The sequence below is a fragment of the Balaenoptera ricei genome, chromosome 9, assembly GCF_028023285.1.
Source record: "Balaenoptera ricei isolate mBalRic1 chromosome 9, mBalRic1.hap2, whole genome shotgun sequence".
NCBI classification, from domain to species: Eukaryota; Metazoa; Chordata; class Mammalia; order Artiodactyla; family Balaenopteridae; genus Balaenoptera; species Balaenoptera ricei.
This window is the reverse complement of record NC_082647.1, coordinates 16,532,604-16,557,705: the sequence shown is the minus strand read 5'-3', so window position 1 is coordinate 16,557,705 and position 25,102 is coordinate 16,532,604. Positions and strand designations below refer to the sequence as shown.

General features: G+C 39.2%; 1 protein-coding gene across 2 annotated transcripts in view; it reads right to left on the bottom strand.

Annotated features, from left to right (window-relative positions):
- PTN (pleiotrophin) overlaps positions 1-25,102 on the bottom strand; it is a 98,097-nt gene that overhangs the window by 4,589 nt on the left and 68,406 nt on the right. For both annotated transcript variants that reach the window (XM_059932635.1, XM_059932634.1), the window contains exons 2-4: positions 20,790-20,905; positions 19,715-19,888; positions 17,383-17,544 (exon numbers count right to left, since the gene is read on the bottom strand). In XM_059932635.1, the coding sequence (XP_059788618.1) occupies positions 17,383-17,544; positions 19,715-19,888; positions 20,790-20,904 (451 nt within the window). In that variant the 5' untranslated portion in view covers position 20,905. The remainder of the gene's footprint in view (positions 1-17,382; positions 17,545-19,714; positions 19,889-20,789; positions 20,906-25,102) is intronic.

Below are 25,102 nucleotides of genomic sequence, written 5' to 3'. Positions count from 1 at the left end.
TAGTCCTGAATTAACTCTGTGGGTAAAAGTAGTGTCCGATTTTAGTAGTCTTTCAAGGTTATGGTGAAAGAAACCTTTCCTCTAAGCATGAGGGTCACAAATTGGCCTAGAGCAGGGGTCTAACTGGGTAAAACTAAGTGCTTTGTAATAAAGTCATACAGTGGCTACTCTCAAAGGTTTTAAGAGCCCATGTGATCATTGTCCTGACTTGAAATAGTAGGGCACCTTAATTCACACTGAAAAGAGCCAAGTCAAGGGAAAGAAGTACACACACACCATACATCAAATAACATCCCAGGCTACTATCACTCTTCCCCACCTGGACTGAAGTTGTGAAGCAGAAACGGGTGCAAACAGGAAATAAGCCATTGTCAAAATGTGAGAGCGAAGGGCTTGTTCTGTTCCCTTGAATGATCACTACCGAGACATTGCTGCACTGGAAACTCACAGTGGTGCCCTTGGTGTGCTTTAACTTCCTGGGTTTCCAAACTTTCATCCTTTCTTTGGCCAGTTTTTGAGTTGATGGAGGTAAGTGCTTATCTCTCTCTCATGGTATATATGTAAGACTTTGTATTATTTGAATAGAAGCAGGATTTTTTGTTTGAGATATATTTGAAAGTGTTCAGAAAGCACTAAGACTTTCCTAAAAAGGAATACGCTAAACAATTCGGGATCTTCATATTGCTATGAATCACAGCACCTGGAGTGCCATCTTTACCATATTCTATGTAGAAAACTCAAAATCTAGCCATGAAAATTCTTGCAATGCATAGCAACTACTGATCGTAAAGAATAGAGGCAGTGAGAAGAATAAGAATAATATGAGCTATGCTAGAATAAATTCTGAGCTCATATATATACTTTAAAATCTGAATAGAAAACAAAATCTTGATGGACTCTGAAGAAATAAGTGGCACGACGGCCATTTGTTTAGTCAGGCAATGAGGATACAAGTCCTGTTAAGAATGTACTGAGAACCAAGTCTTCACCTAGAGGATTGGTTCAAACTGATGTCTTCCATTTACCAGCTCTGTGATCTTGGGCAAATCAATCATTCTGCATCTGTTTCTGTAAACTGAGGATAATAAAACCTGGTATATCCTCCTCATAGGGCCATCGTGAATATCATATGAGATTATGACCTCTAAGGTCCCATTTTACTACTACTAAACAAAAAAATTCATATAGCAAATATTTACTCTATATCGATTACATATCTGGTGCTCTTCTAGATGCTGGGCTATAATAGCAAACAAGACAAAATTCTGCTCTCACAGAGCTTACATTACAAGTACTGTTCTCAAGATTGCTTTATGTGAGAGTCTTTCAAAATTGTAAAGTACTCTGAAAGTGTATATTTATATTAAAGATCACAGCACCTATTTTTATGGCTTCACTCTTTATTTCTCTTGGTACACCACAGATGCATGTGATGTAAAAGAGAATTAATTAGTAGGGAGAAAAGTATGTCTATAGTAGATTTGGCCTGAGGGGGGAGAGAGTTTCTCTTCTCTGAGTTATTTCATTCTTCTTAAAAAATATTAGTTAGCTTTTCAGTTTTAAAAGTAATACCAGCTTATATAGAAAATAAAGAAACATATGATAAAGAAATTACCCATGGTTTCACAATATAGAGATAACTCTTTTAGCAACAGGTTCTATTTATGTTTCCTGTCTATAAATATATGTAATATATACTTTAAACTAGGAACATATTGACAGTTGATAAAGTATATTATACTAAAAGTTCTATCGTATTCGTTTTCATGCCACTGCATATACTTTGAAACATGACCAAGTAGTATTCCTTTATGACATGCCCACCCTTATTTTTTGCAACCTTTCTTCTTTTGCTGCTCAGTTGGCGTGTTCCCACTTTCTGTTATTATGAGTAATGATGCAATGTGTATTTTTACAGACAAATCATTTTATGTTAAAATTCTGCCCTAGTATAAATTATTAGAAGAGGATCTACTTGATCAAAGGACAGAATATTTTTAAAGCTCTAGGTATATACTGGCATATTTCTTTCTTGAAAGGAAGTACCAATTTAAATTTTTATCAGTAACCTATATGAGTCTATCACAGCAAACTTGTTCTCAAAAGGCAAATAATCAAACAGGATGCATCATCTCTTTTCCATCTATTCACAGGCCCTTTGAGAAATAGGATTGCCATGTGGATGGTACAAGTAAACACCCACTCCCATATCCAATATTAGGGAAATATGGAAGAAATAAGGTTGTGACTGAGCATTGAAAGACATCAGTTTAAAGATTTTTTGAAAACCTTGAGAGGAAATGTTATTCTATGAAGCAGAAGTGTTGAAAATTCTGGCATAAGCTAATATCATTTTCTGAGCAAAATGTCTTGGTTTGATTTCTTTCTTTGACATGACCTAAGGGGTAGACAGAAAACATAAAAAGAAAATTAAGAGATGAAATGATTTGAGAGGCACTTGAATTTTAACTGATCAAACTCTCTTTGCCACTGATTCAAATAAAATGGCTTTGGGTCATTAAATTGATGGGAGGAACTATTGATTAGACTAGGAAAAAGAGATTTGTACCTTCTAAGAGGTAGAATTCCTATATGAGGAAGCTATGAACACTCAGAAATGGACACTGAAGATTCAGAGGTCAAGATTACCAGCAGACAGGGACAGAGGGAGGCGTGCCATAGAAAGCCCTAAAGCTAACCTGTGGAGACTCATTCAATAAATCATGAAAACTGAGTGAAGGAAAAGGATCAGATTACTGACAAACAGTAACATCGCAATGTAAATAAGTCCAAAATCTGGATACCACCAACACCCTTTTAATGCTTCATGAACCTATTTAAAGGAACTCACCTGTATTCAAGAATTAGCTGCCTAGTCACCTGGAAATATCTAATTCCTTGCACCATGCCAGCTGTGTCTCAGAACTGATAACAAGGCTTGCTGAATTGTAAATGTACAGCTCAGTGATCCACCAGGGATCCAGGTACTAGTTGGCTTGGCTTCCCGGCATGGCGCCATTCATTCAACTTCCCGATATTAAGTGGCACAATACAGGAAGAAATTTCTACATATTTAAAAATCAAAAGTATAATCTGTTAGATTTTTGTTCTTAAGATATTATTCTCAGATATGGTTCGGTCCAACATCTGTGTAATGATTTGTTGTTTCCTCTTCGATTTCTTATTTTGTAATGTCACTCGCTTCACTTCCTCTTTTAGGGACTCGATGCATTTACTTCTAGGATTATGTATGGAATACATGCCTACCTCGATACATACATAACCACCCGCATGCGGCTGCTACTCAGTGCTGCCCACGTGTGATAGCTGTTCCTTCCCTCACTGTCCGCCTTCCTTTTTGCTCATCAATTCTATTTCATAACAATACCTACAACTTCCTCCCAATTATCTGCCCTTCTACACATGTTTGCTTTCTGACATCAAGTAGATGTGCATAAAAAATAGTATACATCTGTGTCTAGACACAAACAAAATATGTCTGGACCCTCTGAGGAACCTCTGTTCTGCCCCCATTTACTTTGAGAGGTGACTCGGCACTTAACCGCACAGCCTCCAAATAGCAAGTTCAGCCATGAGAGCAGCGGTGAGTAATGTGGACCTAACGGAAGGTTTAGTGGAGGTGAGGAAATTATTTCGTCAACCACCCAAAGCAAGCTTAGTAAAAGTCCCTAAGCATGTCAGTTATTTTCCAAAGCAACTCTCACTGGATCAGTAGATGAAGCCCTTCTCCCTTCACCCAGAGACTCCTCTTTTCAGCCTCTTTTCCCTCTTGTCTCTCCGTTTCCTCTTCTTTGAGGAAAACGTTGAGATAACTATTGGCTTCTCCAACCCATCTAGAAAGGAATCTTCTCTAGGATGTGCTTCCTTTATACAGTAGACATGAGTGTGATGGGGTCACTCCCTGATCTGACCTATGTGCATGTGTGTACCAGGTAGAGAGTCACCAAGTCAAACCCCTCTTTTTAGCTCAGCACATTCACATTGTCCTTATGTATCAGCTACACCTATTCATGTGTTTGAAAATGTAAAAACAACTGAAAATGTTGGTGGATTTTTCCTCTGAATTCACAAGAGAGAAGATCAGTGAAGAAAGGAATCAGAGTTGCTTCATCTGTACATCCTTTAATCCAGGGCTTTCTCACTTGTAGATAGTTACAGAAAGAAAAAAAAAGGCTCTGTGCATGTGTGTGTGTGTGTGTGCGCGCGCACATGTGTGTGTGTGTTTGCATTCACTTTCAGCTGCTAAATTTTGTCTTTTTCAGCTTTGGCCAAAAAAAAAAAGGTTTTTAAGTGCTAAATAACATTGAAGAGAGGCAAATATAGCTAAAGCAAGTGAAACTCTTCAAAGAATGTGTGATTTTACATAGGTAGCTTTGAGAATGTAGGTTATGATTATGCCCGTATATTTGAGAGTGCAATAGCATGCAAATCTGATACCTGTGTTAGAGACTCGGGGTATGTATGTGTTTGGTTTGGCAGTCACTCTATTCTGTCATGCTTGGCGATACTGCCGGCCCTAACTCCGTCCCACGTCTCCCAGCTACTTTGCAGAACTCTAGAAGCTAGAATAGAGTGATATAATTAAATCCACGTGTCTCTCTCTCTCCCCCTCTCTCTCTCTGTCTCTCTCTCTCTCTCACACACACACACACACACACACACACACACACACACACACAGCCTTAGATGGGGGAATGAACGTCTAGGTTTCTTCTGTTCAACAAAGCATCTGCCCCTTCTTCAGTCCTAGGCCACTCTCAACACCTTACACTTCTAGACAGTGACTTCCCCACACACAGATTAACTGCCTTCTTCTACATCAAAAGCAGAAAAGAAGAACACTTATTTCTAATATGATATTTAAATGTTTAAAAGCTTGTTTCTGCAATAATGAAGGCATAGGTAGAAAATTTACCTTATTATAAAATATTAAAATTTATATTGTAGCCCAAGTCAGAAATGAAGTGTATCATTATAAACAATAAGTAATTCCCACTTAGCACATCATTATTTTTCTATTACCATATCTGATGTTTAATATTATATGACTGGTGTTACTGGAAATTCAAATTATGATTTATGAAAAAGGGGAAAAGCTTGAACTCTAGAATATTTAAAAGCTCAGTAAGTACAGCTCAATAAATCATTTTTTATTCACTCTCAAATGAAATTTTTTGGTGTGTGTATATATATATGTATATACACATATATATAAGAATCAGTTGTTTTATATATATATATTATATATATATGTATATATTTTATATATATATATATATATATATATATATATATATATATATATATATATATATATATATATATGAATCAGTTGTTATGGGCTGAATTATGTCCCCCTCAAAAATTCATGTTGAATTCCTAACCCCAATACCTCAGAGTGTGAACATATTTGGAGACAGGGTCTTTACAGAGGTAATTCAGTTAAAATGAGGTCACTGGGGTGGGCCCTAATCCAATATGACTGGTGTCCTTATAAGAAGAGGAAATTTGGACACAGACATGCCCAGAGGGAAAACGATGTGAAGGCACAGGGAGAGGACAGGCATCTATGAGCCAAGAAAAGAGGCTGGAATAGACCCTTCCCTCATGGCATTCAGAAGGAATCAACCCTCCTGAAACCTTGATCTCAGACTTCTAGCCTCCAGAAATGTGAAAAAATTAATTTCTGTTGTTTATGGTACTTTGTTACAGCAGTGCTAGCAAACTAATACAGCAGTGAACTAGACTTCACACTAGTTTTCATTTTTGTATATCCTTCAGATCACCCTCATTAGTTGCAGAGATGCAAAATATACGTGTTTATTCTTGTTTTTTTAAAAAGTCTGTTCCCCACATTTTAAATAACATCGTTTGAATATGTGACTTTGGCACTGCATACTCTAGGACTTCATGCTCATTAATGGTTTCACAATGCTCTCTGCATTAATCCACTCACCCGTCTCCACCCTTGTCCTCCAGATTTCCAGCAGGTGAGCTACGTTTCCCCATTACTTGATTCCTTCCACCCCCATCCACCCAACGCTCTGTCTACAGCAGCAGCAAAGGTTAGATCTGAGGAGATTCCTGTCGACTTCTCTACATTTTTTTAGACAGCAGCCTTCACAGCAGCTTAATTTATTACTCTTGTGCATCTGGGCAAAGACCTGAAAATAAAGTTGTCCTGTTTTCTGTAGAATGAAAATAATTCCTGAAATTTTTTTTGCCTTGCGAAAGCGAGTGCTGTGAATGTGTGAACCTGCGGCAGACAGCTCTGGGCCTTGCCCCCGGTGTGACCCAGAAGGAGGACACCAGAAAAATGTTTACCTGCTTCTTGCTCTTTGGATTTCTGATGAGCTCTCTACAAATACTGTTCTTTCCTCCTGAAAAAGTCTTTTTTTCTCTTCCCTGACTGTGCGCTGAGCAACAGCCAGCCCGCTTTGATTTCCCTGTAGGCTCCTGAAGGCTTTGCATCAGGGCCAAGCTGGCTGGAGTCACGGAGAGTGTGAAAGTATCTCTGCTCGCAGCACTTGTTACCAGGACACCGGTGCCCTGGATCCTGGGGAAGCATCAGCATCTCTACGAATCTCACAGTGGAGAGAAGGTAGCCCTGAATCCAGCCCTGGGTCGAGCCTTGGAGGCCACTGAGTGTAGCAGGGTGCATTGCACTGCTGTGTCTTACTCTGGAGGAACTCAACCCCTTTAGAGGACCCCAGCTTGAGAATTGCAGCACTAAAAGTTATCATTTGCTCCCATCCAATTATTACACAAAGACAAGCTTGAGTCAAAAATTATCTGACATGACTCAATCGTAAATGACCCCAAACATGCTTATACCAATGTTTTAGAATTATCGTTAAAACAGAAACCAAAACTATTCATTTATTTTACAATACCCAAAGAGATCCCATAGGAAGCACTCAGTTTAGGAAGAACTGGTATAATAGAAAAGAACTCTGGACACAGACAGTCCTGACTTCAAGTTCAAACCTGACCCCTCACTGGCTAGTGACCTTGTGCAAGTTGCAACCTTAGTGTCCTCGTTTGTAAAATGCGAACCAAACTCCTTGGGGCTTTGGTGGGGACCAAGTGAGACAGTGCATGCTAAGGGCTTAGTATAGTGCCTGTCACGTTGTAAATACTCAATAAATAGCAACTACTTTTGTGATGCTCAAGAAATGCTGATGATAATAGCTAAAACCTAAAACACAAAGCAGAGGTTAGAAAGGAGAAATGCAGAAGCTTCAGGGGGAAATAAAAAGAAGGTCTCTCAACCCAGTATCTAATTAGTGCAAACATTGTTCTATTATGCAGCCTTCCTTGATACTAGTTATTATATAGCTGTTTTGTGTGTGCACAGCTAATGAGCCTCTGAGCACGGAATTTACCAAGGGAGATGGAAGCAGACACACAGCGTGAAGTAAACTCTACAAATATTTATAGTTCCTAGTCGTCACATCTGTCCCAGCAATTAGAAACAAAAATTCTTTAATAAGGATGGGAGTAAAACACCCAGATGACTCTTCTTCCAGGTGAGTGTCCTGTGCTTTAACTGTGATTTCTCTATACGTTTTTTGGCAGCCAATGAATGAATGATGTGCTCTAGTGAGCCAGACCAGGACAGTTTAGTTGGACACATCATTCATTCATCAAGTCGGTACTATATGTTGAGCTCCTCTCAGGGACTAGGGACATGAGATGCAGTAACTTGCAAAGGCGAAGGGGTTGTGGCTCCCGACCTCAAGAGGTTCAGGGTGGGGCAAGGCAGACATGCACTCACGGCAGAGGCAGGGATGAATGTCTTACCAGAGGAGCCGGCACTTGGAGAAAAGGCAGGGAAGGGAAGTCTGGCAAGTTCTCATATTGATCGCTTTTCTAATCCTTGAACAAAACAAGCTCTTTTTGGCCTCAGGACTTTGAACTTCCCTTTGTTTCATTTAGAACATTAGTATGGCTAGCTGCTCTATGTCTTCAAGTCCAAGTTCAAAAGTTACCTCTCAAAGGAGCTTTCCCCAGTTACTTTAGCCCCCTTCCCTTTTGGTCACTCTGACACTTGGCTCTTTAGATTTTAAGACCACTTACTCTAATATGTAGTTCTAATTTTAATTACTAGTTATTTATTTTGGTCACTATTATCTACCCACCACCACCACTAGAACATAGCAGTAAGAGGGAAGGAAACTTGTTTAATATCAGTAGCACCTAACATACAACCTTTACCACTGTAGGCTCTTAATAGATCTTATAAATACATGAATAGATTGGAAACAACGCCAAAGGACAGCACGCTGCTCGCTTTCACAGCCTTTGTACTCTGAGCAGTGCATGGGGATCTACCCTCCTGTTCTTCCTATTGCACTATAGGTCCATGTAGGTCATTGATTTATCCCTGGTGCTAACTCTAGCCTATAGAACCCACTCCATAAATACTCGCTCAGTGAACGAGCTGGGTTTTACAGAATGAAATGTATGAAGTATAGAAGAAGGAGAACAAGTTCTAGGTTTCTACAACCACAGGTGCAGAGAAAGGGACATATAAGAGTTCACGGCCCGTTCGGCCATCTCTGGGAGTTCGATGTGGCTGAGGCAGAGTATACAGGCAATGCCAGGAACAAGGATCCGGCAAGAGCCAAACTGGATGATCACGTCCTGCTGACGAGCCAGGATCTGATTCTGTTGCGGGTGGAAGTGATGATGAAAGAGGGATTTTAGGAAGAATAAGTGGGTCTGAAATTCATTACCTTTCTTAGATAAGAAACTGAGATGCCCATGTTGAATAGATACAGGGGTAAGAGCTGTACATAATGCAGGAGATCTAGAGTCAGGCTGCCTTGTATTTAAATCCTGGCTCCTCTGCCTATTAGCTGTATCACCTTTCACTAGGCATCCCACTTCTCGAAGCCATAGTTTCCTTATACATAAAATTGGGGATGATCATAGTAACTATTTCACAGAGTTTTTGGGAATATTCAATGACACAATGTATAAGCAATGTACCCAACTATAATCAAAACCTACTAGGCTCTCATGAAATATTAACTATAATTACTATTGTTGTAATCACCATAATTCTTTTGCCTGAAAATGTGCTGAGGGAAACGCCCACCTCAAGAAATCCATTTGGAAGGAAGGAAACAGTCTGAAAAATACTGCACATTTATCAGGCATTTTTACATAAATTACTTCATCTTTACAATAGTGCTATGAGATATTCATTGAAGACTTTAGTTTACAGAAGACAAAACAGATATTCTAATAAGAAAGTTGCAGAATTAGATTTTCCCACTTCAAGAACAGTATCATGGATGGGAAATAAAATAGACATTCAAAGATTTCCACAAGCAGAATAAAAAAGAAATGAAAACCTTGAGGCCAAACTGAATAAGAGTGTTTCCCTCTGATCAAAAAGAACAAAATCCCCATAAGATGCCCCAGGCTGCCTCTTTCTGGTCAAATGCAAGGGCAGCAGCCATCAACCCCATCAGGGGTCTCAGAGGGGAGGGAGCCCATTCCAGGCTGGCCTACAGTGGGATTCTGTGCATTCACCTCTCTCAACACAGTTAAAAGTCTCTCAGCCTAGCAAAGCTCATCCACAGAGGGTTGCATGCTCATTCCCAAGGGATGTCAGAGCCCAGAAAATAGAAAGAAATGTTGGGGAGCATCTTTTATCTTTAAAAGAACTAACAAAAGAATCTACTTAGCGGGAGAGAATCGAGGATGCTGGGAATATCACTTTACTGACCCCCTTTCCCATTTAATGATCAGTTGCTAAATGCTGTGTCCTGCACACAGCTGAATCTCACACTTAAATGGCTGCTGTCCTTTTGATCTTTCAAGATGAATTGCCAAACCTGAGAGGGCTAGGAAGTCATCCAAAAAGAGAGAGCAGCGACATGGCAAAACTTTTAGAAATAGCTGGGAAGAAATAAAAGGAATTAGGGTTATCGAGAGCAAGGAAGTTTAACAAGCACTTGGCGCCAGCAGAGCATGAATTGGTGGACAGGACAGCAAGAGGGATTAACACCGCTGCCTGGACCACCCGTGACACCGACGTCCACCCGTGTGCTCCTCCCTCTGCCCACCCCAGAAGCCAGTTGTGAATACTCTTCTGTCACGCAAACTTGGAAGCAGATATGTGCCAAGCTGGCCTGTCAGTATCAAAAGGAGTTTCACAATACTTCACAATATTTATGTATCTTGTTTATAAAGCAACTAATAATTTCCAGGTCAATGATAACTCAAGATTCTAGAACGATCCAAGATGATCATTAGGCTATATCATTTGTGGCACCTAGGAAAAATCTCAGTTCATCTAGGTGCCTTCCACACAAGCCCCCACCTTGGCCTCATCTTTGGCTCTGCACTCTGGTGATAGCTCCCAGCAGCCCGCTCCCCTGGGCTGCACCTGCTCCCACAGACAGGGCTGCCTGTAGGACCACAGCCTCCCCACAGAAGGGCCCATCCTGGCAGGTCCCATTCAGCTCGGCCGTCTCCTAATTCTACAGGGAGTCCATCCTCCAAGGGGACCACTGAGAAACACTTGTGGCTTGGAGAACAGTTATTTGCCCTCCGAAGGGTTCTCTGCTCTGATCTTTGATATAGCGCTGTCAGCCCAGACTGGCCACAGCTCAATTATTCCTGTGCATTATTTTCAAACTGCAAAGACTGAAATGACTCAACAAAGAATGACTGGTGGTTCCAAGAAGGAAAGACCTAACTTTCTCTACAGTTGGGTACTCAACTGGTCCAATATGATTACTCCGGGCAGCTTTCTCTTCAAGAAATGTCATCAATGCTCTTCTAGCCTGACAGGAGAGAGGGGTAGGTCTGATGATATACTCCAACACATACTCCCTGAAGGATCACTCACTAAAGAGCAATTCAGATCCCTTTCAGCTTCTCTTCTCACATTTACAGGCAGAGTTTGGAAAGTTACAGACATTTCCCAGACCCTCGTGCAACAGAATTTTATATGTGACCTAGTTTCTACCATGCAGGCACTCTTAAATGAGTCCTAGAGGGAGGAGTGAACAAGTAGAAAATAAGGCCAAATTTGGAGATATTGGACATTTTGGAAAGAAAAGAGGTGGAAGTGTCTGGTTTTAGGGGTACAGGGAAGGTGAAGTTTCCAGTGTCCAATTCTTAGTATTATATGTGCTGAGCAGTGGGTAATTTCAGCAAGAGGGTCTCTGCTGTATCAGTCATGTATGGTGTGATTAGACATTTTTCTTGAATCTCTTGCCTTCTCTGCAATATTGATGGATCCAAGTCAAATCCTCTGGCCCTTGTAGAGATTCTGTGAGCTATATAATACTCTTCAATCAACCCCTTTCTGCTTCACTAGCTAGAATAGATCTTGCTGCGGCTAAAAACTCTGACAGATACAGGATTTTCTTAATGAAAAATTTTAATTAATACTCTCAATCTCTTTTCCTAAGAAATTAAAAACTCAAGTGCCCACACAATTGCTCACCAATTTCTCCCTGCCAGATTCTGGCAGCAATTAAGCAAATTCCAGTTATAACCTTTCAGTCAATCAATGACCTTCCCTAGAGCAATCTGTCCCCATCCCCAGGAAAGCTACATTCCAATTTTGCATCTTTCAATTCTTATGTCTACATTAGAATACCAATGGTCTCCCTTCTTCTGTGTATATAATTTAGAAGTGAATGACTAAAATCTCTCTTCAGATTAAGTGGGATTTCAACACAAGAGAACCTTTAGATAAGGATTTCCAACCTGATATCTGGTATCACTGAAACTGTGGACCAAGGCTAGAGAATAGAGTTTGTACAGTATTGACACAGCCATAGGAAGGATCACTTCTTTACCTCAAAAGGTAATGCTGTTAGAATGGAGTGTAATGAATTTTAAGACAATTTTTAACCAAAGCAAGTGGGATATTTAGTAATTTAGTAATTTCCCAAAGTTTAGATGGCAATTCTAGATATTAAGCGCCTCCTCTCCCCAAGCACGTCTTTTTTTTTTTCCAGTACTTTATTTTATTTTAATTGGAATATAATTGTTTTACAATGTTGTGTTAGTTTCTGCTGTACAATGAAATGAATCAGCTATATGTATACATATCTCCCCTCCCTCTTGGACCTCCCTCCCATTCCCCCCCCAACATCCCGTCCATCTAGGTCATCACAGAGCACTGAGCTGAGCTCCCTGTGCTATACTGCAGATTCCCACTAGCTATCTGTTTTACACATGGTAGTGTATTTATGTCAAAACTAATCTCCCAATTCATCCCACCCTCCCCCTCTCCCCCTGTGTCCATGCGTCCGTTCTCTCCTCTCCCCAAGCAAGTCTTTTGATCTTTTAGCCTTGTTAATAATCAAGTCACAACGACTCTCCCACAAGGGGGATGTTTTCTCATCTTTCCTCAGTTTCATGCTGGGTTGTCACAGCCTTACCAACATCTTTATATTCCATTCTAAAATTTAAAGAGCATGTTTTTCACACTGAAAATCATGCAGTTTGCATATTGATCCACTACCGTTTCCCAAAACAAGAGGCCAGTAACCAAGCAAAAGAGTCTTATAAAACAAACAAAAAAAACAGACAAAAAAATCCCAGAACCTGATGATGTGTTTCATGAGAAGGATAATGATGTGTGTGGGAAAAAAAGGTACATTCTAGCTGTAAGGTCGGTGACGGGGTTTAAAAAGGCAGAATAATGATGTCAAAAGAGAACAAAGCCTGGAACTGATTCTGCTACTCAACAATAGGGGGGGGGCTTCCCTGGTGGCGCAGTGGTTGAGAATCTGCCTGCCAATGCAGGGGACACGGGTTCGAGCCCTGGTCTGGGAAGATCCCACATGCCACGGAGCAACTGGGCCCGTGAGCCACAACTACTGAGCCTGTGCGTCTGGAGCCTGTGCTCCCCAACAAGAGAGGCCGCGATAGTGAGAGGCCCGCGCACCGCGATGAAGAGTGGCCCCCGCTCACCGCAACTAGAGAAAGCCCTCGCACAGAAACGAAGACCCAACACAGCCAAAAATAAATAAATAAATTAAAAAAACAAAACAAAACAAAACAAAACAAAAAAAAAAACAATAGGGGGACTTGGATGAATCACTGATTTTTTTTGTCCTCATTTGTTACATGAGGGTCCCATCAATCACAGGCAAGGTCCCCAGAAGCTCTACCATGTAATGAGTCTAGGAATTGAGATTTATCTAATACTACCAGAGTTTCATGAGTTTGTAAAACCTAGTGGCAGCACGGTGCGATTGAAAAGGCAGTGGGTCTTCTGAGTCAGTCTGACTTTGAATTTGAATCCTGGTTTCAACACTTACAAGCTGTGAAACCTCGGGCAAGTTGCTTAACCTCTCTGAGCCTGTGTTTTCTTATATATAAAGTAGGATAAATAAAATGTACTACATAGTGCTGCTTTGAAGCTTAAATTAAGCTTCAAGTTAAATTAAATGATGAGGTAAAAAGGAATGAAATTGGGTCATTTGTAGAGACGTGGATGGACCTCGAGACTGGCCTTCAGAGTGAAGTAAGTCAGAAAGAGAAAAACAAATATCGTATATTAATGCATATATGTGGAATCTAGAAAAATGGTACAGATGAACTGGTTTGCAAGGAAGAAATAGAGACACAGATGTAAGGAACAAATGTATGGACACCAAGGGGGGAAGGGGGGTGGGATGAATTGGGAGATTGGGATTGACATATATGCAGTAAGACGTATAAAATAGATAACTAATGAGAACCCGCTGTATAGCACAGAGAACTCCACTTCGCTGTACAGTAGAAACTAACACAATATTGTAAAACAACTATATCCCAATAAAAAAAATAATAAAATAAAATAAATTAAATGATGAGGAGTGCCTATGACAGTGCCCAAGTCAAAATTAGTGGGTCCCCTACCTCCCTCTGTCTTTTTCGTGTCCTGAGCTAAAATAAGAGAGAGCATTGATGACTTATTCTTTCCTGAATAAAGGAAGAAACTAATTTATTATTGTATAACTTTGAGAAAAATTTGCTTAAATGACTTCTTTACTACAGCTTCCACCAGTCTTTGGTGGATCTAGTGTACAAAACCTTTTTCTCCTCTCTTAGCATTTATTTATTTTACAAATATTTATTCAGCATTTAACTATGTGCTGCTCCATGTTCTAAGCAAAAGGGATACAGTGGAGAACAAAATAGACCAGGTCCCCATCCTCCTGAAACTTCTGTTCTGGGAGATGTCTTTCATAACAGTTTTAGAAATAATGTTCTAGAAATTGTCTTCTTCCATTTGGGCGTCATCCTGCACATCAGTATTGGGCTTTACAAACCTCACGTTCTCCTATTTCAAAGGAAAATAAACTCATGCAGGTTACCTTATAGTCATATGAGATTAAGTAAGAAATCCGCAGGGTATAAAAGAGAACATGAATTTAGAGTCAACCAAATGTGGACTCTGTCATTTATTAGAGATGTAACCCTGGGCAAATATTGAATAAATTCACCAGGGTTCCTCAGTTTCCTTCATACCACTATTTACTTGCAAGGATATATGGAATTTTTATGAGATAATATATGTAAAACACTTAAAGCAAGGCGTGAGATTAGAAACAGAACAATACTAATCATAATAGAGATTCCATCTTATTACTTGTTTTTCCATTGATCAGAAATAAAGGAGCTATCTTAAGTGCAGAAGTTCACACAGGGAAAGCTGTAATATCCATTCATGATTATTTGAGAAAAATGGTATAAATATATATGAAACCCACACATGCCACTTGTTACATTTTACTTAAACCAGGAAACATATGTCATGGAAAGTGTGAGTGAATCCCATTAAGAAAATCTTCTATCTGACATGTCTCCCTAGCTCAACTCGTAGGATAAGATTATTCTTTGTGCAGAGTTCCTGGTGCCAAAACAGGATTCATAGAACTCTCCATTGTTGAGAGGGAAAAGATTAGTTTTAACAAAGGTATGTTATGCACAAAAAGAAGATTACATTTTAATGACCTACGAAAGGCATAACTGGTAATGTTGTGAAATACAGACCTCAGGGTAATTCCATTTTCAATTAATTATCTACCTTAATTTTTGACATAAAAAATTACAGACTGTCTACACACTTGAAATTTTTTTTTCCACTATTTTTCAAGCCTGAATCAGACTTTTAACCTTCATTACATATCACTAAATGGGAAATGTGAAAAGGTGAACTATTCACCAGTCCAATGAAAAAGGAGCCTCACTTAATGTATTTATCAGATATCCTGAGGAGTCTTTTTTAATCACGTTCCCATTTTGTCCGATATATTCCAGACTTTTCAACATTCTCCATATTCACCCAGCCCCACCATCATCCACCACCTACTTAATCACGATCCCATTTTTTTCCTCCCCATCCATTAAGCTGCAGTTTCTCTCACCACAGGCGAGAACAAGGATGGCATGTGTGCTTGTGTGTGTGTGTGTGTGTGTGTGTGTCTATGAATTTCACACTAGAGCAGTAAGTCTCAATTTTAGTTGATACTGAAATCTCCTAAAGAACATTTTAATTTTCAAAATGACTGATGCTGATTTAGTTGGTCTGGGTTATACTAGGGTACTGGAACTTTTATAAGTTCCCATAGAAAATTGTGTGTGCAGCCCATGTTGAGAACCACTGGACTGGAACATAGAGACGTCTTCAATCCCTTTTCTTTTCCCACTCTATATTTATGCTGAAGATTTTGGTTCTCTGAGTAGGTTAAAAATCAATTACTTTGAAAACTGTATCTGTTAGTTCTTCCAGTTTGGGGACTGTCTCACTGAATAGATAAAGCCACTGATTTCCGTTAGATCTGTGTAGTTGTCTCCAGATGAGTGACATTTGTACAGTTGGCACACGAACTCAGTGCACTGACCCTAGCCCCACGTCATGCCTTCCAAATACGCACTACAACCGGCAGAGGCTTCCATGCTCTGGAAAGAGCAGCCTGAATCCTAGACATGCACCTGCAGGCCCACCCTGCTTCTAGCCATCCTCAAGTTGGAGGTAACCATCTCTATGGACCACCTCATCAGAGGCTAAAAGAGTGGGGCCTGTGAAAGGGGTCCTTCCTGACCATCAGCGGCAAGTCAGCCAATCCTCCCCAGTTTCTGGGGATATTCTTATATTCATTTATTATGGATTTCATGTTCATTTTTCTGAGTTTCTCCTTATAATTAATCTAGCCAGTATGAATTTTCAGGTCCATTTTAGAATCAAAACTGAGCAAAGGCCAAGGAGATATTTTACTGCAGAGCTCACTGAGGCCCACGCTGTATTATTCATTTGCTAGGGCTGCCGTACACCGAACCAAAGAGTACGTGGCTTAAATAATAACATTTATTTTCTCACAGTTCTGGAGGCTAGAAGTCCAAAATCGAGATGTCAACAGGGCTGATTTCTTCTGAGGCCTTGCTCATTGGCTTGTAGATGGCTGTCTTCTCCCTGTGTCTTCCCATGGTCTTCCTCGTGTGTCCATCTGTGTCCTAATCTCCTCTTCTTATATACCAGTCATATTGGAATAGGCCCACCCATATGACTTCATTTAACTCTAATCTCCTCTTTAAAGGCTCTATCTCCACATACAGTCACATTCTGAGGTGCTGTGGGTTAGGACTTCAACATTTGAATTTTGGGGGAAATAACTCAGCCCATACAACAATGAAATGAAAGAGTTTAACACCTCTTTGTCTTCCCTCAGCTGGGATTCTATTTGTATGAAACCATGGCCATGATATTTGGTTTGGTTTACTTTCTCCAGCATGAGAGCGGAGTCTGACTTTCTGGGAATGGATAGAAAGATAGCTCTACGTAATTCTGAAATTCCATGATAAATGTAGTTGGTAAGCTAATCTAACTAAACAAATATAAAGGCTCTGAAAAAAATATTAGAAATACAGAACCTATCAAGTTATGTGGTAGAAAAAGGAAAAATATAAAATAATTTAACTGATTTCATGAAAACTATATATGTTGATAATCTAGGAGAGGCTTGATTTTTAATTTTCAGCCTCTTGATCTTTCTAAGTTTGTCCATACTTGTCAGGATGTAGTCCTGATTTAGGGCTTGAAATATATGGTCACCATGCAGCTGTCTTAATTGGCCTGTTTTGCTAAGTTGTTTATCTGTGCACGGAGACTGTTCCTGTCCCCCCAGCTGCGCAGAGGACTTCAATTTGAATTCATCAACTGCCTGCTGAAAAGTACTTGTGTGATGCTCAGTATATGAGCTTTTTTCAATCCCTTTCTAAAGGTAATTCACCCAAGATTTCCTTCTGGAAAATTTGAGTTTGCACATCTGAAGATCCTGCCTGAGTCCCTCAATCCACTCAGATTAAAATTATGGTTCAAAGGCAGGAACCTACCTTGAGGTTTGGGCTTAGTCAGTTTGCCACAGGGCTTGGAGATGGTGACTGTCTTCTGACAGTCGGCATTGTGGAGGGCTCGCTTCAGGCTTCCAGTTCTGGTCTTCAAGGCCGTGTTCAGGTCACATTCTCCCCAGGCCTGGAACTGGTATTTGCACTCCGCTAGAGGCAGGGTAGGACCAAACAGAAATCTGTGAGTTCCTCTTGGAGTGCCATGAAAATAGACACTTTTGTTAACTTTTTGTAGTGAGGTAATTGTAGGTTCACATGCAAGAAATAATACAGACAGATCCCATATACCCTGCACCCAGTTTCCCTCAGTGGTGATATCCTGCATAGCTATAGTCCAATAGCACCACCAGGAAATTGACGTGGACACAGTCCGTAGACGTTATTTAGGTGTCCCCAGTTTCACCTGCACTGATTTGTGTATATGTACGTGTGCACATTTAGTCCTCTGCGACTTTATCACATGTGTAGGTAAGAGGGAGTACCCCCACCGTTAGTATTCAAACAACTTCTAACACAAGGGTCCCTTGGGTTATCCTTTTACAGTCAGAACTTAGCTTCCGTCTTCCTTTCCCACCTCCTTAACCCTTGGCAATTACTAATCTGTTCTCCACCTCTGTAATTGTGTCATTTTACGAATGTTATATAAACGGAATCATACAGTATGTAATCTTTTGAGACTGGCTTGTTTTGCTCAGCAAAATTTCCTGAAGGTCCATCCAAGTTGTATTAATCAATAGTCTGTTCCTTTCATTGTCGAGGAATCCTCCATGGTATGGATGTACCCCAGTTTGTTTAACCATTCACCAGTTGAAAGATATCTGGGTCATTCCCAACTTTTGGTAACCACTAAAGCTGCTTATACATTCATGTATAGGTTTTTATAAGATCATAAATTTCCATTTCTCTAGGATAAATGCCTAAGAGGGAAACCACTGCATTGTATGGTAAACACAAGTTCAGTTTTGTGAAAAACTGCCATACTCTTTTCCAGTGTGGCTCTACTATTCTGTCTTCCCATCACCAATGTATGAGTGATCTAGTTTCTCTGCATCCTCGCTAGCAATTGATGTTATTTCTAATTTTAGCCATTCTGATAGGTGTGTAGTATATAGTGATGTCTCTTTGGTTTTCATTTTTATTTTCCTAATGGAGAAAAGCTGTTGAACATCTTTTCAGGTGTTTATTTGCCACCTAGATATCCTCTTCAGTAAAATGTTTGTTCATGTCTTTTGCCCACTTTCTAACTGGATTGTTAGTTTTGAGAGCTCTTTATATATTCTAGGCATAAGACCTTTAAGACACACTTTTTAAGACATTTTGCATGTAGTCCTTTAGGGTACCCATATACAATTTAAGATCAAATGTATCTGAATTTCACCATGCCTTTATAGAATTTACCTCCATTCATAAAATGTTATAACCCCAAAGGTTATAGAGAATGAAAAAGATATAGTGCGTATATTCATTATCCTTCTCCATTGATCAATAGGCCAAAGCACATTTCTGTAAACCAGTGAGAATATTTGGGGCGTTGTGTCCCACTATAGCTGAGAAAGGCAAAGAATCTAGAATGTGAAAAAACAGGCAATTTGGGTGTTCAATGGTGGGTTTAAAGTTGGAAGTGTGAAAGATTCCTTCTCAAATAAGGAGATGAGGTCAGCATGAAACTGGCAATAGTCAGTGAGAGAAAATCTGTGAAAAGTGGCTCATAGCAGCCCTGCTGGATCTGGTAAGTAAATCTATGAAACAGTGTGGAGAGTGGGGAGGGAACAAAAGAGAGAGAGGGCCTGGAAGTAACAGAAAGAGATCTGGAGGAGGAGGAGAATAAGTAAGAAAAGAGGAAGGGGAGATCAAAGGAATCTAGAAATAGAAGAAGGGAAGAGAACACTGCTAGGAGGGATCAAGGGCATAGTTTCTGTCCGTTTTGGTAAGATAGTGGCCTCAGTCAGGGACTATTCTGACATGCCCACCGAAAGGAAACATGCAGCAACATCTGGAGATATTTTCAGTTGTTGCATTTGGTGAGGTGGGGAGTGCCACAAGAAACTAGTGGGTAGAAGTCAGAGATGCAGTTAAATATCCTACAATGCACAGGACAGCCCTCCCTCCAGGACACAAAAACTGTCTGGCCCCAAATTCTGGTAGAACTGAAAATGAGGGACGTGGGGTTAGGCAAGATGCTTGGTTATTTTGCATCTGATAAAATAAACTTGTTAAAATAATAAACAGAGTCAACCTCCAAAAGATGCTTGATGCAAGAATGACAGAATTATCTCAGGGTGGAAGATTAAATCAATAGGACAGAAGGGGTGGGATTTACCTCCAAATTGCTTTTTCCAGTTGCAGGGGATCTTACATCTCTGGGTCTTCATGGTTTGTTTACACTCAGCTCCGGTCCGGGTGCCCTCCCGTGTGCCCAGCCCACAGTCCCCGCTGGTGGGCACACACACACTCCACTGCCATTCTCCACAGTCGGACTTCTTCACTTTCTTTTCTGAAAGGGAGGAAGGAAAAACAATCAATGTCCAGAAAACTCTTTAACTCCTAGATATAACCAAGTTAATTCCTGAGCTCCATAATTGCATGGTTGTGCTTTTAACCTCTATCTTCAGTGTCCAGTAAAGAGTAGGAACCCGATAGGTGTTAGCTGAATGGTTGAATCAACCAATGACCAAGAGAATGGAGAAAGAGACCTAAGGAGCTAGAACTAATATTCATTTAACTCTTACTATGTGCCAGGGACTGTGCTAAGTGATTTACTGACATCTCCTTTTAGAAGCAAACATTTCTGAAAAAGAGAAGATGATCAAAGTCAGTTAAACCTAAAAAATGAGAAAATATTCTTTGAGAGGTAACAGTTGTCAGATTAGCCATTTCAATGCATGTCAATGTTCCTTTCTCTGTCTTATAGATGGAATAGCATAAATTAAATGTGGTGGACCACAGATGTAATAGACTCTCAGCTCCACAACCTCCTTATGACATTGGGAGTGACACAGAAAAGGTGCTTTATCCTCTCTAAGCTTCAGTTTCCTCCTTTGTAAATATGAGATAAAACAAAACTTGCTTGCAGGACTCTTTTTAAGGAAGAGTGTCAACATAAGTAAAACACTTGATTGCTGGTCAATTTTCTGAATGTTGTAGCTGTTAATATGATCATTATTATTTCAGTCAATAGTTAATGATCACCACCTATACTTCAGGACTTAGAGTGGGGGGTGGAATCAGAGGGGATGTCACTTAGGTTCCTCTAAATACTTGGAAGGAAGGAAGGTGGGAAGAAAGGAAGAAAGAAAAGGAGGGAGGGAGGGAAGGAGAAAAGACAAAAATCAGGTAGTTGGATTAGATGGATGTTAATCAATGAAGAGTTTTGTGTTCATAACCATATTGCTTACCTGGTTTCTCTTTCTTTCCTGCTTCAGCAGTATCTACAGCTGCTAAAATGAAAATAAATGCCAGGAAGGCAGCTGCAAATTTTCGACGCTGCTGCAGGTACTGTTGAGTCTGCATTCTAGGAATAAACAGAGAAACAGAAGAAGGTGGTGTCAACCTAAGTAACTATAGTCATCCTTATAACTCCTGACAATTCCCAAAAACAACCATGGTGTTGTAGCCCATGTGGATAATCTGAATGGACACAATGAATGGATTACCTGTGCAAGTATATGTTTGCTGTTATCTTCAGATGCCTCAATAATGACCAACATCTCAGATTTTTTTTATCGTTTCCATGATCATGATTATCTTATCATCATAGTTCTATTATTCATTGGTCCACTGAAGAGTAAAGCCCAAAACAGAAGAAGAGCTAGCACACCTTCGATCTATAGCAAAAACACTTCTAAACTCACATGTGCTGAAAATCCTCTAAATTCTAGGATGGAATGAAGAGTTTACACTTACTCATAATTTGAAATTTGAATAAAAATCCCAGGATAACATTATGAAGACTCCCTTAGAACTTGAAGTCATTTGCGACAGCCTAGTGTCAGTATGATTGCCTTGCTAAGCAAACTTGGGAAGTCTCAGTTCAAGCCCCAGGACAGCCCACTTCTTGAAGCTACACCAAGTCACTGGCTGCAGCAACTCACCTGGCAGTCATTTATCTCTATCTGGTATGTTCATGGTGTTTTATACTTCATATAAAAATGACAGTAATAACGTATGGTCATTAACTCTGAGAATTTTTCTTCCAGAAGTATAGATTGTATAGATTGTTTAGATAATTTTACATTCTCATGAATGTAAACAATAAAACGTCACACATATAAGGGATTGAGATCACTCTATTCTGCAATTTGCTTTTCCTCATTCAAACACATCTATGAAATGATGTCCTTGTCCGTGAATTTTTCCCCCTTTCTGTGACATTGGAAATGCTACCCCTTATTAGTGTTTTTTTTAATTGATGACTCTAGGTTCCTTTGTATGGATGAAGCATATTTCATCTATCAATTAAAGTTAGTGTTTTGGTCATTTGGTCCTTTCAACGAATCTTACATCCTAAATAGCTACTCAGCATCTCCATTACTTTCTAAAATCTAAAATTAGGTGTTTTGTTCTTCCTCTTAATGCTAAATTTTTATAACTATACTTCACTGATGGTCAGACAGAAAAGTTCCTACTGATGCTGAGACTTTTCCTATGACTCTCATTGGACATGAACTATATGAGAAGCCAGTCTGGATGTACTGGTTGGCAAGTCTTCTCAGAGTTGAGTACCCTGGTGCATCTACACTACTATACATATATCACTTAGCCATGCATCATTTGCAATTATTAGGTGTAATGTGAACCAAGGTGAAGGTCTTCTGTTGTTATCTCCAAAGGCTGTCCAAGAACATACTCTCAGTGACTAACCACTTTGGAGGCGGAAACTTTTCATTTGAACTTTCTTAAAGGGTAAGTTAACTTTTAAATTCAGAACTTTAAAATTTTAACGTATTTCTTTCCAAGTTGGAACACACCTTTATGTTTCATAATTACCTTCGAATACCTGAAATATTTAGATTGTGAATTAGATGAGAATTCAGAAATTTCCATCATGAAAGCACAGCTCTTGAGAGAACTTTCTGACCAAGCAATGGAGAGATACTTGCAGAGCTTGGTAAAGAAAGGTCACTGAGGAAACATGGCCACTTGGCAGAAACAGAAAGAACTCTTCCATAAATAACACACACGCACAGAGTTATTAATAGAAAGGTGCTATTGCTGGCTATTTTAACCTCAGCATTTCTAGTTTGACATTGCTAAGTTCTTACTTTTATAATTATTTTCAAAAAGCTTTCTCTCAATCAAGTTAAATTCACTTAATTTCAAGAAAAAAAAATCCCACATGGGCCAGAATTTGCTGACCAAAAATTTCTTTTGAGTCATAGAATGGTCTATTAAACAAGTGATCTTAACTATAGTGGGAGCAGAGAGGAAGGAAGGAGAGAGGAATTGGGATGAGAGTTGGAGAGTTGGTAGAACGGAAGTGCACTCTAGTCTATGTTATTTCTCCTATTGATTCAGAAAAATTCGGAATCTTAATTAGTGGGCAAAATGTTAATTTCAGCTTTTAGATGTTCTAAAGAAAAATGCATGCAATTCCATGTGTACAGGGAAAATGTGTAAAGTATGTGATCAGCAATAGGTGTGAGTTGGAGAATCTTCTCAACCTCTTTTCCCTTCCCTCCTGTTTTGCCTACCATTCTGCTTAAGCTTCTATTTTGATAGCTTAAGATTTTTCTGGGTAGAGCAAATGAAAAAATGGTTATTTAAAAGAAGAGAGTAAGGGAGTTTAGAAAAGAGATGACTCAAATTATCCAAAAGCCCAAGTAGCATGCTGGTGCCTTGGTACCGTGGTAAAAACTTGAGTAATTAAACATGTGTAGATAACAGTTTCCCTTGCTTGTGGTATTTGCATAGTTGATTGTTTATTTGCCCTTAGCATCAAGCAAAGGCAAAAGCATCTGTATATGGTTTAATCCTACCTGCTATCCAACAGATGCTAGATGAGCACAGAGGCAAGAGCATTGACCTTAAGGAAGTGGTCAGGATCATGACTTATTTTTCACATGGAGGGAAATAAAACAGTGGCAGAATAAGCCTTGCTAAGTCAGCTCAGTTCTTTTGAATAATTTACTTATTTTCACCCCCTCCTACTGCCATCTTGTGTTGTACTTGCTCTGACAGATTTAATTTCATAGGGTTTAATGGTTAAGTTGAAGACTACCCTAGATGTCTGTTGTCTGGAAATTATTGTTGAGTTATCTCAATCACTAATAAGTACGAAGTTCAAAGTTTCTGAAACCAAGTTGGTTTCTGAAACCAACTCAGGGGAAAAGTGTTAATTTATTAAATCCTGGTCACTTCTATAGAGAAATCGCTGATGAGAAGGAAAAGAGAGCTCTCCTTTCCTTTAGCATTTTAATAGGATCTAGAATTTTTAAAGATGATTAACATCTCGTGTAAACATAAAACAAGAACGCTGGAATCTGTCTCTTAGTGATCTGTTTGGAATGACTAATATAGGAGTTGAAGGCAGAAGCTTTGGCTTAAACTTCAGCTCCACCATATAATTTTTGGAATGTTCTTGGGCAAATCACAACCATTTGAACCACTGTTTTGACATCTACAAAGTGGGTTTGATTATAACAACAACTTGAGAGGTTTATTGTGAAAATGCAAGATGTAGACACAGAGCTAACCCAGAATATCAAGAAACATTTGTTGTGAAAATGCAAGATGTAGACACAGAGCTAACCCAGAATATCAAGAAATATATTATTAGTTGTTGAATAAAGTTAATTCACCCCTACACTCGTATTACTTACTAAAAGGAAGTACTTCTTTTTATTAAGACATAACAAGCATGAGACTTTAAGCTGTCTAAGATCATCTAAAATCAAAAGATAAAAATTTTAAAAAACAAAAAAGACAGAGATATGATTTAATGCCAACTAAAGATTTGTTCAGCTTTCTAAGGATACAAATTTGTTCAGCCTTTTGACTTCTTAAAAAGTTAAAATAAACTCAAGGACCTTCATCCCCAGTATTTCTTTGGAGTTCGCTGAAGTAAAGAGACTCCATGTTGAGAATTAGGGAAACTGTTGATGTCATTTAACATGTATGAAATGAAAAAAAAATCTAACTTTGCAACTGCATAAGCCTCTTGTGTGGTGAAACTATTCTACTGCCCTCTTTATTTCAAGTACCTAGGATAGGACCCCAGCACTTAGTTGCCACTCAGTAAAATTTTTGCCAGCAAAAATTATTGCCAAAACATGGTATCAAACAGAGGAATTAATATTCATGCTAAAATGATGTCTCAGCCCTTTGTCTATACCATGGGATATAAAATTCACTGAAGAAATTGGGCTGGAAACAACCAGAATCTAAAGCAGTTTCATACATACAGGAATAGTCAGTGAATGATTTGCAATGCTTCTGCATCATGTATTACACATCATCAGACTTTTCTAGATATTTTGTGATCTACCTGCCTAAATTTCTGTGAAAAAGTAATTTTTTTCCTTTTTATAGGTCACTTTTCTTTATTTTCACCAACTCTTCTTCAAGTCATAATCCTCATATTGATTTATTTTCAAATGGTTTCGTCATTGCCTTAGATTCCTAAAGTCTCATATAAGTAGCCATTATGTTTACAATGGAATCTTTTGCTAAATCAGACCTTCACTTTGACCTTGTTAAGCTTATTTAAACA